Source organism: Oncorhynchus kisutch, linkage group LG15, assembly GCF_002021735.2.
Source record: "Oncorhynchus kisutch isolate 150728-3 linkage group LG15, Okis_V2, whole genome shotgun sequence".
NCBI lineage: Eukaryota > Metazoa > Chordata > Actinopteri > Salmoniformes > Salmonidae > Oncorhynchus > Oncorhynchus kisutch.
Window position 1 is genome coordinate 44,888,682 of NC_034188.2, and position 18,795 is coordinate 44,907,476.

An 18,795-nucleotide genomic window follows, 5' to 3' on the forward strand; every position below is an offset into this window, starting at 1 on the left:
ACCTCTGCCTGACCCGAGCCTGCCTGCTGTTCTGTACCTTACCGACTCTGTGCTGGATTTGCCTGCCCCGTTTGGTCAATAAACATCTGTGACTCGAATGGTCTGCATCTGGTCTTATCCGGAGTTGTGATAGTGTGTCAGCTTTGGAGGATCAGTCAAAAGCAAAAGGTGCAAACCTGCACATTGTTTTAATATAGGGAATACAATTATCCTAATCTACACTAACTTGTGTAAGATATGTACACAATGCAACCTTGGTTCATACTGCTGGAAAAAAGGACAAAAGACAAGTGCAATAGCTAACCCAGACATACTTTTATAAAACAGTAAGCTACACACAAGGTTCAATTGTTCTATCAATATCTATATCCATATAAAAACAATTAGGATATTGATTGTAAGATGGGAAAATTGACATTGAAGTGTGGAGGGAGAGCATTGAATACATTCATTCAATTTGGATTGAATGTTTGAGAATAGTGAAGAGAGACTAATAAACAAAAAAAAGCAGCCTTAATGTTTTATATTTTCTTCACTCAAGTACAGTGCAAGTATTTCTACATTTTCTGTATTCTGAAAGAAAAAGATCAGGAAACGATTACTTAACGCCACATTTTGACCGGCGGCGTTGAGCTATATTAAAGTATTGAAACATTGAATTAAATATGAGTATGTAGGAAACATACATTTAAGTTTAAAAAATATAGAGCAGAAAGGATTTTGTTATGCCAAATAAATATTGTTCAAGTGATAGTTTTCCAAATTGTAACCCCAGTATTATATGAAACAGTCAAATAAGTCAAACACAGATATTCTTGGGTGATATTGTTGTAATATATGTTAAAGTTTTTAGGCCAATTTTGAGACATAGCCATGGAGTATTTTTATGTGTATTTCTACTTCAAAAAAGGGAACATAAAGGCAACTTCTGTTGTGAGCTATATATTTGCTACTTCTGTAACCTGTGGGAATTGAATCCGGGTCGCTTGATTGCCAACCACATGGTGAGGGGTCGTTCTTAAACAAACCACTCTTTTTGAATGTGTCTTTTTGGTGAATGTTTGGAACCAAAAAGTGTTTAATTCATTTACCAATATTTTTGTATTTTGCTTAAACATAATACACATATCAAGATCCAAAATAATTTACTTATTTCAATTCTGAATGAAACAGCCACTGTTGTAGGTACTGTACATGCAGTAGATGTCAGTAGGATAGATTCTGTGACCCCAACTCTAGACTCAATTCAACAGTATTCAATTCAAAAAAATGTATTTATCTCTGATGGGTAATTACTTTACCACATACAGCAACGTGACACCCATCAGGCGAGATGAAGTGTAAGAGAGTCCTGTCACAGAATGTAGGATAAATTATGGCAACTTAACCAACTTAAAGGATGCTACACATTGGTAGTGGAAAAGGTGAGAACTTCCAGCACTAGGTAAGCGCTATGTAAATGCAGTCCATCCACTTTAAAGGCAGTAGCACTGAAATCTCTCCCTGTGTGCGTAGTAGCTCTTGATAGCATTGATCAAGTCAATGGAAGTCTGGGTTTCAAGGCTTCTTGCTGTGGATAAGAAACAGTCATATTTAGGCATATTTTATTACATACTGTAAGTATGGTGGATGGATGAATGGATTGATAGATAGATCTTATATGATCATGGTCTACTTATAAAAAAACATGCACAGATGTGGTAAGATATATTGGCACCATTGTACTGTACAATGGAGTGCAACGGAGCAGAATGTTCCGTTTTTTTATTTTCAAAACTGTCTGAAGGTGAGGTGAGATAAATTACACAATAAACGAGAATCATTGTCTCCAAGCTCATTTTAAACAAGGCAACAGTAAACTTGTCGTCCCCCACGAATGATCCAGAGCCACCGCCCCCCCCATTTAAATATTGTGTGTAACTAACGATTTTCAGTTAATTACTATACTGTAGCTCCCGCCTTGGGCCAATCATTGTAATTTTGTAAATGTCTGATCTCTGTGGCAAGATGCATCATTCACCCAAGTTTCATCAAAATTGGGCTAGTGGTGTCTGACGAACGGATGGAGATCGATCCATAGTCCCAGGCCATTTTCTGGATTTGAAGTGAAAAAAATCTAAATTTCAGTTTAGAATTTTTTTGTTGTTGGTACTGTGCTATTGTAAATCAAACAAATGTATTTTAGAAGAAATAGTCAATCATGAAAGGTTGCCAATATATTTGACTGCATCTGTATTTAATTTTTTATGTGAAATGTGAAAACATAACTAAAAATCATCTGGTTCTTGTATTCTGCCTGTGTACTATTGTGGCCTACTTCATATACCACTTATATGTTACTTACAGTTGCAGACAAATATATTGGCACCTTTACACTTTTTTAATTCCCTATTTCTTTTAAAATAAGTTTTAAAAAATTGTTTTGTCTCCATACCTTATTGTATTTTCACACATTCTTATTGCAGCATTGCACTCCAACACACCTTGATAATCTGATGATTTCACACATTAAAGGCTCTCAGTACCAGTGACAGAAAAGCAACCCCACAGCATTATTGAACCCTTCTTATAATTGATTGTAGGGAAGGTGTTATTTTCTTTGAATGCTTCATTTGGTTGTTGGTAAACATAGGAAGACCCCACTACTGAAGGAGGCACAAGAAAGCCTGAACAAACCCCTCAAAAACCCACTTATAACTAGCCAAATCCCGGGGACAATGTTCTGCAGACCAATTAAACAAAATTATAGCTCTTTGGTGATACAAATCAGTGTTTACTGATGAGAAATTAAGGCATTCAATGAAAAGAACACCCTCCCTACGTTCAAAGAGAGGGGAGGTTTGATAATGCTGTGGGATTGCTTTGCTGCGTCAGGTACAGGGGGCATTGAATGTGTGCAAAGCATAATAACATAAGCAGATTATCAAGTGTTTTCTAGTCCAATGCTCAAGCCAGTGTCTCCATTGAAGGTTGTGGGTTTTCCAGCTGGAGAACGACCCCAAACAACACACATCAAAAAGCACCCAGGAATGGTTAAGAAGCGATGCCGGACTGTTCTTGTCACGCTCTTATCTGTTTCACCTGTCTCTGTGATTATCTCCACCCCCTCCAGGTGTCGCTTATTTCCCCCAGTGTATTTATACCTGTGTTTCCTGTCTCTCTGTGCCAGTTCGTCTTGTATGTTTAGTCTAGTCAACCAGCGTGTTTTTCCCCCCGTACTGCTTTTCTATTATCTTTTGTTAGTTCTCCCGGTTTTGACCACTGCCTGACTCTGGACTACTTTCCGCCTGCCTGATCATCCTGCCTGCCCTGACCTTGAATCTGCCTGCTCTTCGGTACCTATTGGACTCTGAACTGGTTTTGACCTTTTGCCTGTACACAACCATTCTCTTGCCTACCCCTTTTTGGATTAATAAACATTGTAAGACTCCAACCATCTGCCTCCTGTGTCTGCACCTGGGTCTCGCCTTGTGCCTTGATAGTTCTGGTGGCCAGCGAAGAGTCTAGATCTGAATCACATCCAAAACCTTCGGCGAGATCTGAAAACAGCAGTTGGTGGAGGGCACCCTTAAAATATTTAAGAATTAGAGCAGTTTGCAGCTGAAAAGTGGGCCAGATTGTCTGTAGAAAGGTGCAGCAAGCTCATTGATGGCTACAAGAAGCTTTTGTCACCAAAGTCTGTGAAACTTAAGTAATTGCTCCGGGGTGCAAATAATTTTGTCTTTATTAAATTAAAATAGTAAACTTAAGTTTGCCAAAATAAAATAGGTTCTCTTATGTTGAAGATCAAATAACAAGGTGTGGTGACCCAGTTTTCAACTTATTTTAGAAGAAATAGGGAATTTAATAAAAGTGCAAGGGTGCCAATATATTTGCCAGCAACTGTATAAGTTATGATTCATATACTGTAGACCCTTTTCCAAATGGGTGGATAGGTAGACAAACAAACATTTTGTTGTTTTACCTGGTTCGTTTATTCCAGGTCTTTGGGCTGTATGAGTTTCTCTTGTCCTTGGCCAGTATCTGCTCAATGATCTTCTTGACCCAGGGAGCGCTGACGTCCAAACAAATCTCCTTACCGCTCCCCTTCAGAGTGGCTCTGCAAGACAGGCACACAGTACAGTCAGAATCAGAACTAATATTACCACTACCTGGAACTAACATTATCACAACCTAGAGCTAAATCAGCTTTTGTAAATGAAATAGGATGTTAGTAAGCAAGGACTCACATAGAATAATTTAAGGTAAATATCTGATTGTGAACAAGGTATAGTAACCATATTTTAGAGTCAGTGTTAGTGTTATAACTCGACTAAAAGCATAATTTAAGATAATCAACATAACATATTTTTGTCAGCACTAACTTAATTAAATATGATTAATATAAGATGTCCATAGTTGATATCAACATGATTTAAAACCCATATCAATCAATATCAACTTCTATATATATATATATATATATATATAATAGTCATATTTTAGGGTCAGCATGATTTAAGTCGGTAGTCTGAACTCACATGATCTCAGTGTCTTTGCAGTGCGAGCTGGGAGGAAACATCTCTACCTTGTCGATGAGTTTACCAATCCGACGCCTCTCCATCTGGATGCAGCGACAACGTAAGTCTGACCCCAAGTTACTTAGGCTCATCCCTGTAAAAGGTCAGAGGTCAGTTTTAGACTACATCATATTGGATATGAGGTGGAAGTCACAAAAAATGTGAATGAAAGAAGCATGCTTTTAATTGTTAAAGACTCCAAACACCGACGTCATAGACTGATAACTCTGCTTCCGCACGGCAAGCGGTACCAGAGCAACAAGTCTGACACCAACAGGCTCCTGAACAGCTTCTATCACCAAGCCATAAGACTGTTAAATAGCTAACAACATGGCTACACAGACTATCTGCACTGACCCTAATATTTGATTTTTGCACTGACTGTACGCACACTCATACGCTCACTCACACTGACACTCCAACACACACTTCACTTGCTCACACACATAACACGCGCACACGTTCAAACTGACTCTATACACATGTGCACACACACATACAATAATAATATACGCCGCTGCTACTCTGTTTATCATATATCATGATGCCTACTCGCCTTACATATCTAACACTCCCACTCCACTGTAAATACGGTATTGGCACTGACCCTGGAACTGACCTTGAATACATATATATATATGTACTGTAGCTTACTTACTTTCTTCTTATTTCTGTTTCTCGTGTATTTGTTATACTTAACTTTTTTATAGTACTACTGATATTGTTGGGAAAAAGCAAGCAAGAAATGCATTTGACTGATTTTGTGCATGTGACATTAAAAACTTGAAACTTGAAAAGCTGTAAATCAAACTACACACTGTAGTCCAGTCTCTTTAATGAACAAATTAATCTTTGAAATCAAATCATTAACAGTTAGATCATATGACCACGATTCAATTCATGAAAAGCACACCTCTCATGTAATGTAATTGGAGTGTAAGTCAAATCAAAGGTAATACTGTCTGTTTATTCAGCTGTTTATGCTGATTCAGGTGATGTCTGTTTCATTTGAATGGTGGGACTTTTCATTTTGTTCTTGTTTTGTTTTCAATTCCACCCCTAATAGCCAGTAACGCCATAGGTTCTGAGTGGGGCACTCAGAGTTCCCCGCCGGTCCCCTACATTTGAAATCGAGTGCTAACTCTGTCCACCTGGCAAGGACCGAGCATCCCTGATTGCAAAACGAGCGTGCAGATGCATGGGCTGGGCAATTGGACTGACATGTTAGGAAGCGACATCTTTCAAAGAATTGTCCCACCGTTCAAATGTTCAAATGAAACAGACAAGGCTGGAATCAAATCCTAAATAGCTGAATAAACACTCACAGTTGAATTTTTTATTTGAATTACATTTCCATTATAAACTCAGAAAAAAAAGAAATGTCATCAAACTGTCAACTGCGTTTATTTTCAGCAAACGTAACGTGTAAATATTTGTATGAATATAAGATTCAACAACTGAGACAAAAACTGAACTGAACTGAACTGAAGTTCCACAGACATGTGACTAACAGAAATGGAATAATGTATCCCTGAACAGGGGGGTCAAAATCAAAAGTAACAGTCAGTATCTGGTGTGCCACCAGCTGCATGAAGTACTGCAGTGCAATCTCCTCCTCATGGACTTCACCAGATTTGCCAGTTCTTGCTGTGAGATGTTCCCCCACTCTTCCATTGTGGTCAAAAGAAAATGTAAAACATTTAATCATGAGTTATTTCTAAATGATTTAGCTGCTGTACTCTGGGAGCTGATTTATCTAGAGGATGATTTAAATCACGCTACAGAATGTTTTATTGATTTGCTCACTGAGGTAATGGACCATCATGCCCCTATAAGAAAGAGAACAGTTGGTGCCCGTCCATCTCTGTGGATTGATGATGAACTGGGTGAAGCTTTTTCTCAAAGAAATATGGCAAAAGTCTTAGCAGCCAAGTCAAAATTAGAAATTGATGAACAGAATTATAGAACATTACGTAATTATGCAGTTAAATTGAATCGAAGGAAAAAAAGTTATTTTACAACAATGCTTTTACTGATTGTAAAAATTATTCTAAAAAGGTATGGAACACAGTTAAGGGCTTACTTGGTACATATATCTCATCATGCCCATCCTAGTGTGGAGGTTGACGGGAGAATAATAACAAAACCAGTTGATATTGCCAATCATTTTGCAGATTTTTTTACACAGACAATTAAATGACTAAGCAACAATGTAGACATACATTCTTCCAAACAAGCTATTGGCCAATGGATTGATGATCATATTATGAGCAATAAGATCTGCTCTTTTAGTCTACACATGGTGTCAGTGGAGGAGGTGTTAAACCTATTGAAGTCATTACCTGATGGTGAATCTACAGGTTATGGTCTTATGGACAATTTTTTGCTTCGCTGTGCTGCTCCCCAGATTGCAGTTCCACTGAGATACACATTTAATTGGTCACTGGAAAAGGGGTTGTTTGCAAATGTATGGAAGCATGCAAAACTGTGTCCTATTTCGAAAGACTGCAAAGAACCCATTACTCCTACCAATAGTCGACCAATTAGTCTACTCCCTACACTCAGTAAGATATTGGAGGGTATTGTGAGTAGACAAACGTGGGAGTATATGGAAAAGAATGATCTGATTACAGCCAATCAGCATGCTTATCGCAAAAACCATTCCACTACCACTGCATTGGTTGACATGACTGACCAGTGGCTCAATGCTATGGATAATGGCAGGTTTGTAGGTGTACTATTTTTTTGATTTAAGTGCAGCATTTGATTTAGTGGATCATTAAATTATTTTGACAAAATTAATGCATTATGGTTTTAAGGAGGTAACATTGAATTGGGTACAGTCATATCTAACTGACAGGAAACAGTCCACCTATATCAATGGTTCATTTTCTTCCCCTAATGTGTTAAACTGTGGAATACCGCAGGGCAGCTGCCTTGGGCCACTTCTCTACTTAATATACACCAACGACCTCCCCTATATCTTGGTTGAAACTCAAGCTACTATATTTGCAGATGATACTACAATTTATGCAGCAAGACAATCGGTTCAACAGGTACAGCAAGCTTTGCAAGGAGATTTGGAGATTATCAGGAAATGGGTTTGCCAAAACAAACTTGCTTTAAACACCAAGAAAACCAAAGTTATGTTGGTCTGTTCAACTAAGAAAAGGCCAAAACAGCATGGGATACAATTAAGTATGGGAGGAGTACAAATTGAAGAAGTGGCAGAAACCAAACTACTGGGAGTGCAGCTAGACAACTGCTTATCATGGTCATCTCAAATAACTAATCTATGTAAAATATTTTTTTTAAATATTAAAACAGCATGCATAATCAGAAGGATAGCTAAATATTTACCAGGGAAAATCCTTCAGCAAATAACACAGGCATTGGTTGAGAGTCAAGTGAACTATTGTTCGGTGGTCTGGGGAAATGCATCATCTAGTGAAGTTAGGAGGCTGCAGAATGCACAGAATAATGCAGCAAGGATTGTTTTAAGGCAGAGATATGGTTCTTCTGTTGCAGTCATGCGCAGTGTTCTTGGTTGGTCATCAATCTACAAGATAATTGAAAAAATATGCTTATCTTATTTTATAATATACATCATTTAAAACGGCCAAGTTCTATTCACAGTGGTATTCAGTTGGTAAGAGACAGACATTCCGTAAATACTAGGAATAGATTGTCCACCATCTATGCGTTATCCAGACAGAAAAAAGAAATGGGCAAAAGAACATTTAGATTTAGAGCAATAAAGAAATGGAATAAATTAACTGAGCAAACTAGAAACCTTTCAATATATAAGTTTAAACATGATTTAAAAACAATTTAAATATAGTATATAGAAATGTTGTGGGACTATAGTAGATGAAGAATCAATATATATATTTTTTTAAATATTTTTTTTAGATTGAGTATTTATTGGGTCATTATGCTATTGTATTATGTATGTTGTAATAGTGTGTTATATGTGAAAGTGTGTTTGTATTATAAATTGTATTTTAATGTTAAGGACTCTTGGAAGATTAGTCCAAATGGGGACTAAAAAAGATCCTAATAAAATAAAATAAAATAAAATCCACCAAGGCACCTACAAGTTCCTGGACATTTCTGAGGGGAATGGCCCTAGCCCTCACCCTCTGATCCAACAGGTTCCAGATGTGTTCAATGGGATTGAGATCCGGGCTCTTCACTGGCCATGGCAGAACATTGACAACCCTGTCTTGCAGGAAATCACGCACAGAACGAGCAGTATGGCTGGTGGCATTGTCATGCTGGGGGTTCATGTCAGGACGAGCCTCTCTCAGCCTATTGCGGACAGTCTGAGGACTGATGGAGGGATTGTGCGTTCCTGGTGAAACTCGGGCAGTTGTTGTTGCCCTCCTGTACCTGTCCCACAGGTGTGATGTTCGGATCCTGTGCAGGTGTACCGATCCTGTGCAGGTGTTGTTACACATGGTGTGCCACTGCGAGGATGATCAGCTGTCCGTCCTGCCTCCCTGTAGCACTGTCTTAGGCTTCTCACAGTATGCACATGACAATTTATTGCCCTGGCCACATCGGCAGTCCTCATGCCTCCTTGCAGCATGCCTAAGGCACGCTGACACACAGATAAGCAGGGACCCTGGGCAAGTTTTCACAACTGTGACCTTAATTTCCTTCCATCTGTAAGCTGTTAGTGTCTTAACAACCGTTCCACAGGTGCATGTTCATTCATTGTTTAGGGTTCGTTGAACAATCATGAGAAACAGTGTTTAAACCCTTTACAATGAAGATCTGTGAAGTTATTTGGATTTTTACTAATTATCTTTGAAAGACAGGGTCCTGAAAAAGGGCCGTTTCTTTTTTACTGAGTTTATAACATGCATTTAATTGGATTGTTATGGTTTTCATGATTTAAATCGTGATTATATGATAACTGATGTATGTTTGAAAGGTGAGCATTTTTATTTTTTTATTTTTATTTATTTCACCTTTATTTAACCAGGTAGGCTAGTTGAGAACAAGTTCTCATTTGCAACTGCGACCTGGCCAAGATAAAGCATAGCAGTGTGAGCAGACAACAAAGAGTTACACATGGAGTAAACAATTAACAAGTCAATAACACAGTAGAAACCAAAGGGGGAGTCTATATACAATGTGTGCAAAAGGCATGAGGAGGTAGGCAAATAATTACAATTTTGCAGATTAACACTGGAGTGATGAATGATCAGATGGTCATGTACAGGTAGAGATATTGGTGTGCAAAAGAGCAGAAAAGTAAATAAATAAATAAATAAATAATTCATTTCATTATTCATTTAATAGACTGGTCAACAATTAGAAATTTGATCTAATGCTTGTTTGTTTCATTCCTTGCTTGTTACTGTAATTTAAAAAAAAAATGTGTGTTGCAACACTTATAATAGGGAGCCATGATTAGCTTGATAGAAAGTTCTATTTAAATAGGTAGATGTAGCTGTTACTCAAATACTCACATACTGTACTGTCAGAAATACAAATGATCTCTAAAAGGTATTTCTTCACTTATTGTTGATATTGTCTACCCTTGACTCTTGCAGATAGGGCCCGATGCTCCTTAAATACAGAGAACTTTTAATATTTTTCTATGTTGTGTCCTGGGGTAAATCATACGCTTGCCCCGCTATTGCACTGGAGAACTCTGTGTGTTTTTCCCATTCGACATAGGAGAAACCGCACGCTTGCATGTCTGGATTGTTATTTCGGTACAAAACCATGTCTATGGATTGTATACACCTTTTGAAATATGTTGTTTTAAAGACTCTGGTAACTCTGGACTATGGTTTTAGTACTGTCTGTAAAAATCCGATCTAGACATGCCATTATTTTGCTGCTTTTACTGTCAGGAAATGGGCAATCTAACCCAGGTCCTTACATTTCTACCCATTCTGAATTAAAAAGTCAGAATGGTCTGAAGTTTCTGCACATAAATGTAAGAAGTCTTCTTCCAATTTTGTGAATATTAGGATAAAAACCACAGACCTACATGAATTTATGCTTTCTGAAACCTGGCTCAAAAGATCTATCATTGACAAAAATATTGGCATTGATGGTTACAATGTTTTTCAGTCAGATCGCAAATTTAAGGGTAGTGGTGTTGCTATAAAAGGCATGTTTTCGGCAACCATTCTGACTTCTATTTCCAAACCCAAGCAATTCAAATATCTGGCTTTGAATATAAATCTTTGTGCATCCTTAAATTGAGTTGTCTCCTGTTGTTATAGACCCCATCTGCTTTTGCTAGCTCTCTGGGTTGTAATTTGGGAATTGTTATCATAAAATGTCACAGCTGAATTTGTGATTAAGGGTGGCCTGAATCTCGACTGGTTGATATCGAACTCTGATCAACTCAAGAATCTATGTTATAATGACTATAATCTTACTCAGATTTTTAACAATGTAACCAAGTTTAATGCAAAGTGTGTGCTAAAATCCTCTTTGGTTGATCTTATTTTAACCAACACTCCACATCGTTTTAATACGTCTGGTGTTACCATTTGTTCTTAATTGACTAGCCTGGTTAAAGTTTCAATAAAACAAAATGTATAACATTATATTTTGAAACCTTTACTTATTTTACTGCGCATATGAATTATATTCATGTCCATAGGGTGTCAATGCATTGACTCAAAGTAATAATAGAGTAGATCATAATATAAACTCACCCTCGGTGATGGTCAGGAGGGCCAGGAGCACACCGATAGAGCTGTCTGACATTCTGATGCTCATCTTCATTTTAGCGAAAAACTGGAGTTCCAGTAACTAGATGACAAGGTAGTATGATCCTAAGACAAGCTGGAGTTCCAGTAACTAGATGACAAAGTAGTACAACTGAAAGGTTGCAAGTTCGAATCCCCGAGCTGACATGGTACAAATCTGTCGTTCTGCCCCTGAACAGGCAGTTAACCCACTGTTCCTAGGCCGTCATTGAAAATAAGAATTTGTTCTTAACTGACTTGCCTAGTAAAATAAAGGTAAAATTTTAAAAAAAGAAGACATGCTGGAGTTACAGTAACTATGGTCCTGCTGGAAGCCTAAGCTTGAATAACAAAATAAACCATTAGTAGTTTATTAGATATTACTCTGTTTATTATTATGAGATTGAATCATACTAAGAGACAAGGACGCAGTCTCATGATCTGTCTGTCTCCCTGTGTGGAGAGGCACCAGTCCTTTATATACAGGCAGTAAAGTGAGTCACTAGTCAGGCCAGGGCTCTCTTATCTAAACCAGTTGTCGGATTTTGGCAATCAAAGTAAAACCACAGAAATGTCTTCAGTTTACTGTCAATGACCTTCAGAGGTTCATCAGACCAGCTAAACTCCAAGAAAACCATGTTCCTACACCATCTGGTCTGGTATTTTACGCAACCTGGGGAAAGTTGTAGAGGCCCTAGGGGTACTGGGCATTCATCAGGCCAGTTTTAGAAAAGCGAGTTCAACCACAGACAACATTTTACAGTTTTTTCAATCGCTTGAACACTTTTCTCGATTCAGGGATCACTTTTGTGAAACAGTTAACACAGCCTAAACTGCCTTTCTCTTGCAAAATGCACAACACTATCAAAACTTTAAATATATTTTTTATAACTTCATCAAACAAGTATAATGTGTCATCTTTTTGTAATAAAAAAAAAAAAAACATTATTTTACTAGGCAAGTCAGTTAAGAACAAATTCTTATTTTCAATGACGGCCTAGGAACAGTGGGTTAACTGCCTGTTCAAGGGCAGAACGACAGATTTTGTACCTTGTCAGCTCGGGGATTTGAACTTGCAACATTTCGGTTATTAGTCCAATGCTCTAACCACTAGGCTACACTGCCGCCCCAATCTCTAATGAAATTTATTTTGCAATATCAACTAACACCATCTCAACTTAAAATACATATTACAAAAGCAACAAACTCAATCAAAAATGTAAAAATGTATAATCATCAAATGAGATCATCTCACAATTGATTTAATTTACATTTTAATTTCACCTTTATTTAACCAGGTAGGCCAGTTGAGAACAAGTTCTCATTTACAACTGCGACCTGGCCAAGATAAAGCAAAGCAGTGCAACAAAACAACACAGAGTTACACATGGGACATGGACAAACATACAGTCAATAACACAATAGAGAAATCTATATACAGTGTGTTCAAATGTAGTAAGATCTCATTGGTTGTAAACATCTACAATAATCATTAGACGTACGCGTCAGAGTTATCATACCCAGTGTTGGGTAAATCAGCTCTTTGTTCCCCCCTTACATGGGTAATAATCTCCAAGCTGCTCTAAACGTTGATGTTTTGGTGTCTCTAGGTTAATCTCTAGACTGTTGAATGAGGCCTGTTTACAACTTTCTTACAAACCCTTGAAAGGGAGTTTGTGAAAACATTCAGTCATGGATGGATGTAAAATATATTTAACACGTATTGCAGGTTACTGTTGATGAATAGGTATATGAGAAACGAGACCAAGTTGCGACTCTGGACAAAGTGGATACGGTATAGTATAGGCCGTTTATTCAAGAGTAATGATATCTGGCAATTCGTGCGGCACGGCCCCGTTTCGTCAAGTTCTTATGCGAACTATTGGAAAAAAGAGACCGGACACATATCGGACAGTTCATTTTATACATTGAAATGACGTAGGTAGATTCTGGTAGTCCTGGCTTCTGGTAGGTTGCTTGTAGATGATAGACAGTCTCCTCCAGCCTGGTGTCAGTATCCCATTGGTTCTCGACAGAGTTCTTTGTCTTTGGAGCCCATCCAGAAGGGGAGGGGCTGTGTGTGTGTATGTGTGTGCGTTCCTGTCTTGGCAAGTCTGTGTGTCCTTTCAGTGAGTGTGTGTGTGAGAGATATCCTGTATGCGCCCTACCATGTTTTACTGTGAAAATACGTTGCTATGTGTTGTCTCAGTTATAGCAATGCAATAGCAGTAAGCTGGTCATTTGCATAGGAAATAGCACTTCATTACATTACAGAAGACTCCTGTTGTACTATGAATCACCACTCATCCCTGTTAGATCTTGATGTGTTGGCTCTCTATGTATGTACATGTTTATAATCCACACAGTGTGAATATTGTTTTCCATAAAGTTAATAACCCCCTAAACCGAAATATGAAATTACTTTCACCCCCTATTACCCCCTATTACTTTGTGGTTCTAATCTCCCTCTTTCAAAATCGCCACTGTGACCAAATCTCTAACATTCCTGATCCTTCTCATATATTTTAACCCTAAACCTCCCACAATAACTATTGTCTATTGTTAGTCTCAGTGACCTTACTGACAAAATCAACGTTTTATACAGATTGAAATACATTGTTGGATACAGTTTTCATGTCTTTCATTATGCAGACATTTGTTTATTAGACTATATTTCTCATTAAGAATACAGTTGTCAGCCACTTGGCGGCTTGGTGCATGTACAAAGAAAAAGAACCAAATTCAACCATTGGTGGATGGTAACTAAAATAATGGCAATGTGTGTAGTCGTGTTAAGGTTTTCATTGTTTTCTTGTCAGAGTTTTATGGTTTTGTATATGACTGTGCATTATATGCTGTCGTAATAGGGTTGCGGATCAGAATCAAGCTGTCACGATCGTCGTAAGAAGCGGACCAAAGCGCAGTGTGGTGTGAATGCAACGTTTTAATGGATGACGAAAACACAAAGTAAACTGAACAAAACAATAAATGAACAATGACCGTGACTCTTTATGCCAAATGTGCTGACACAAGCAACTAACATAGACAATCACCCACAATGACAAAACAGGCTACCTAAATATGGTTCCCAATCAGAGACAACGACTAACACCTGCCTCTGATTGAGAACCATATCAGGCCAAACACAGAAACAGACAAACTAGACATACAACATAGAATGCCCACTCAGATCACACCCTGACCAAACAAAACCTATAAACATACAAGTAAACTATGGTCAGGGCTACAAGTCTATTGGGAATTCTTGATCAATTCTTGATCCAAAAAAAGACACACACCTGTTCTGGGTTAATTCCATAGCTGTTTGCATGGCTTGGTATTATATTAGCTGAGTATGAGACATGATAAATAATACAATTGAAGTAAAGCATAAAATAAACAGTATTATCCTACATTGAGAGATTAATTAAAAATCACATCAACATCATAATCTTTCAAAATGTACCTGTTTTCCGTATAGATTGACATGTATGCAGATTATATTACAACTTTTTGTGTTTTGTCTTAGTGGTTGTTTCTTTACTAAATAGGAAAGTCAACAGTGTGTTAGTCTGAGAAACATTATTGCGATGGTTGGTTTATTGTTGTTGAAAGCTTGAAATGTACACATTGAGAAGTGATATTGCAGCAACAGTTTTAAAGGGGGTAATTGTATCAAATATATATCCTTGCATGTTTGAATTAGAGCTCCTTTAAAGTTTTTTCATCACAGCCTGGTAAACACATTCTTGTAAATTGTCTATGTTGACATTTCTGGTTATGTCTCACATGTAACATAATAATACTAAAGATTATGATAATAATGTTATATTATTTTTTATAATAATACATATCTGCAAACCAAATGTATTTCTGAAAACCCCTTTTTGCATCTTCAATAGTTGTAGATATTCCAACGTTCGTAGATGACCCTCAGGGTCATATAACAACCAGGGTTGCTGTAGAGTGGGCATAAGTTCAACACTCAGGAGTCAATGTCCTATCTTTTGTCTTTTTCATAGCCTGAGAGAGAGAGAGAATATATTCCACACTTAAATAATAGGTCATCATTCACGCACACACCGCCCTGTCTTCATAGTTGTTTATAGTTTATTATCATAGTTTTGTCATAGCTTCTAATTATCGTTTCTAATCACAGATTGAATATAGTTGGCCTTGGTTTCTAATCATACTTTCTAATCAATATGTGGGTCAAGTTGACCCTAAGAGGGCAGAAGCTATTGTTTACAAACAGTGTGAATAAAAAACATTGTTTCATTGTATAAATAGTCTTCATTTTTAAAAACATACATGTAAATGCCTAGAATTAATACCTATCATTCTTAAATAATATATATCTATATACACACATCACCTATTCAACTCGCCTTCAAACATTTCCTGGGACTGCTGCCTGGTGTTTGGAGTTAGGGTAAGGTCATTAGTACAAAAACGTAGAATAGCATCTGTTTCATCTGCTCTTCCGAAGTCGTTCAGAGTGCACACTTTTCGTTTTTTAATTTCTAAATATTCTTGGGTATGTGATTATTTGGACTTACGCCGAAAATTGTGTGATGGCGATTGGCTGCAGGGGTTTTGCTTCTGAGAATCCCCGTCTAACAGTCGCTTCTCAATCACTTATGTCCAGTAGCCTTCAGAAATATCCATTAGGTGGGATTCACAGACTTATCTATTTTTATCTGTCCTGGCCGCTAAATATTCTGGGGCTATTGGTCTGTGGGCTTGAAGCTAAAGCTGTGCAAACATAGTGTTAAAGTATGCTCCACTAGACTCGCTGTTCGTTGTTTGTGTCCCTAACTAGAGAAAGTACGGAATGAGTTTACAGGACCGTGGGCATTTTTTTCCCCGGGAGATATCATGTATGCAACACCCTGTATATTTGGTTTAGAGAACAAAGGCAGTGAATTCAAACAACAGGAGGGGATATCGAGACATTTTGTCTACAACCGGGGTGGGGGCACCAAACGCTGATTAGAAATATCAATGTTTAACCCTGGGGGGGTGGTCGGCAGATATCTGGACATGCTGTATGCATGATAGTGCAAACCTTGGTTTCAAACGATCCCCTACAGAGAGGAAGTGCCTTGAGTGCAGATGCCTGGGCAGTCCTACTGGCCCGTCACACGCACCCTCACTCACGCACCCTGATTGTCCGTGTCTTTTTTCTTCGCGACAGACCGGGGTGATGATGTAAAATACATTTTCCTATCGTTAAAGGGTGAGATACTGTTTTAAATTCCTTTTATTTAATTCCAAAATATTTAGTACAAACTTTAAGACATGTTAGAATTAATTACCAAATTTTCTGAATATTTAAACATGCATCACGAGTGTTTTATGTAAAAACATTGGAGGCCTACAGTTGTACATCATAACAAACTTTAATAACCAGTAATATTTATAACATACCATTGTAGGAAAGACTATAAAATAATACATTGTTTTTTTAAAGACATTACATTTCCTTTTCGACAGACCAGGGCGTGAGAGTTTCCCATTTCGTTAAAGGGTGAGATACATTTTTAAAACCAATGATTTAATTCAAAATATTTAGTACATACATTTAACACACGTTATAATTCAACATTTTTACTATTTCTTACAGATAAAGGGGCTGGTTAGCCCTGACCATTATCCGTTTCCAATTCACCATCGCAAAGACGCTTGCCCGCTCCATCAAAGCATTTTCCTATCGGTAAAGGGTGAGATACTGTTTTAAAGTCAATAAACATGTGTGTAAAGTGTACATGTTTGTTTCACTGTAGATTTGTTTAAGCCCACTTAGAAACACCTGATTTATCCCACAGCATTAATTAATAAGCTGGGTAGAAACTGTTTAGCCATAAGTAAAGGCCTTTCATAAAGAGGCTGTCATGATTGACTGTGACACATATTTAACACGTATTGCTTGTTACCGAAGACTACTGTTGTACATTGAATATCCATTCATCCCTGTTACACCTTTATGTGTTGGCTCTCTATGTCTGTACATAGTGTGAAATGTGGTTTCCCTAAAGTTATTACACCCTAAACCTGAATCTGAAATTACCTTTAGGATCTTTTCTTTGGGGTTCTAATCTCCCCGGTGTACATGCACCGAACATCCATAGGCTGGAGCCATCTGGAAGCTCTGTGCATGTACATATGAAGAGAACTAAATAGGAAACTCAACAGTGTGTTAGGCTGAGAAACATTATTTAGATGGCTGTTTTATTGTTGTTGAAAGCTTGAAATGGCAACGCCAAGGGCCCTTGTTTCTAACACACACACACCCTCCCAGACATTCCTGCTTCATAGATAGCAACCATAAGGACAATAAAACTGGGGGTGTGGGGCCATACTCTTTCAAAAGTTCAAACACAGAACCCCCCAGTTCAACCAGTCCTAGACATCAATCAGCATGACAACTTCAAAGGAATAGATGCAATATAGAAATAAAATAACACCCCCTCTAACACGTGACAACAGGAACAGGATGTCCTGGCCGGATGCCCATATTTAGACATGTACGCATCATCTGGACACAGGGCCATAAATCAAAATTTTGACCTGTGCCGTCTACTTTATTCTCTCTTAGGTTCTAGAAATATGTGTTTTATTTCCTTGCCTGTTTGCCTGTGAGCCAATGCCACAGATGTTAGAAAATTGAGACAAGATATTATGTGTAGCAAATCTGAGTAGGTTGATGTGTATGATATTGGATGTAATATAGTGAGAGTGTGTACAATGTCTCTATAAGAGTAAGACTATAATGTGTGATGTCCCAAATAAATAATAACTCTGCCAATTTGCATGGTTGAGTGTCTATGTGTGTAACATGTAGTGTGTATAGCCGTAATATTCATGATGATAATTGTAATCCATATCGTATCACCTTCACAGTTGCATCATAATTACCTTAATAATTGAAAAACACATCCCAGTATTTCCATAGCAATTGACGTTTCACATGATCATGAAAGAGACCTTTCATTGCTCTAGAGACGGCTTCACTACAGTAGAAATGTATTCTGTACAGTATGTTATTATTCCCCAACGCCCCTATTCTGATATCTTCCCCTTGCTTGTTATAAACATATATAAACTTGTAGACAAATACATAAAAAAGACAGACAAACAAACACATTCAATTATAAAACAGTTCGACAATAAAGAAAGGGAGAGAAGAGAAGAGAAAAGCGAGAAAGAAAGAGTGATAGAATAGAGTTAATGTTAATGTTAATGTTACTACTTAGCTTCGGTTGTTGGAGGTCCTGAAGAACCACATCCAGATAAAGCTTCTGGAGCGAAAAGTTGAATGAAAAAAAAGTTGAGTGAGGGAAAACTAAAAAGATAAAGTTGTCAGGTAGCAAAGTAAGGTTGGCCTCCACAAGTCTGGTTCATCCTTGGGAGCAATTTCCAAACGCCTGAAGGTACCACGTTCATCTGTACAAACAATAGTACACAAGTATAAACACCATGGGACCACGCAGCCGTCATACCGCTCAGGAAGG

At 37.7% G+C, this 18,795-nt stretch overlaps 1 protein-coding gene across 1 annotated transcript; it reads right to left on the bottom strand.

Annotated features, from left to right (window-relative positions):
* Positions 1-293: 293 nt before the first annotated feature.
* On the bottom strand, positions 294-11,735 carry LOC109906806 (interleukin-8-like). Its single transcript, XM_020504650.2, has 4 exons — positions 11,249-11,735; positions 4,521-4,653; positions 3,965-4,099; positions 294-1,570 (listed from the first exon to the last, which is right to left on the bottom strand). Exons 1-4 carry the CDS (start codon positions 11,316-11,318, stop codon positions 1,558-1,560), a joined length of 351 nt encoding a protein of 116 aa, XP_020360239.1. The 5' UTR covers positions 11,319-11,735; the 3' UTR covers positions 294-1,557.
* Positions 11,736-18,795: the final 7,060 nt, after the last annotated feature.

Coding starts and splice junctions, on each gene's coding strand:
- LOC109906806 (XM_020504650.2), bottom strand. CDS start 11,318: ATGAAGATGAGCATCAGAATGTCAGACAGCTCTATCGGTGTGCTCCTG. Junction 4,654..11,248: donor CCTCCTGACCATCACCGAGG/GTGAGTTTATAT, acceptor GACCTTTTACAG/GGATGAGCCTAAGTAACTTG. Junction 4,100..4,520: donor TGCAAAGACACTGAGATCAT/GTGAGTTCAGAC, acceptor CCTGTCTTGCAG/AGCCACTCTGAAGGGGAGCG.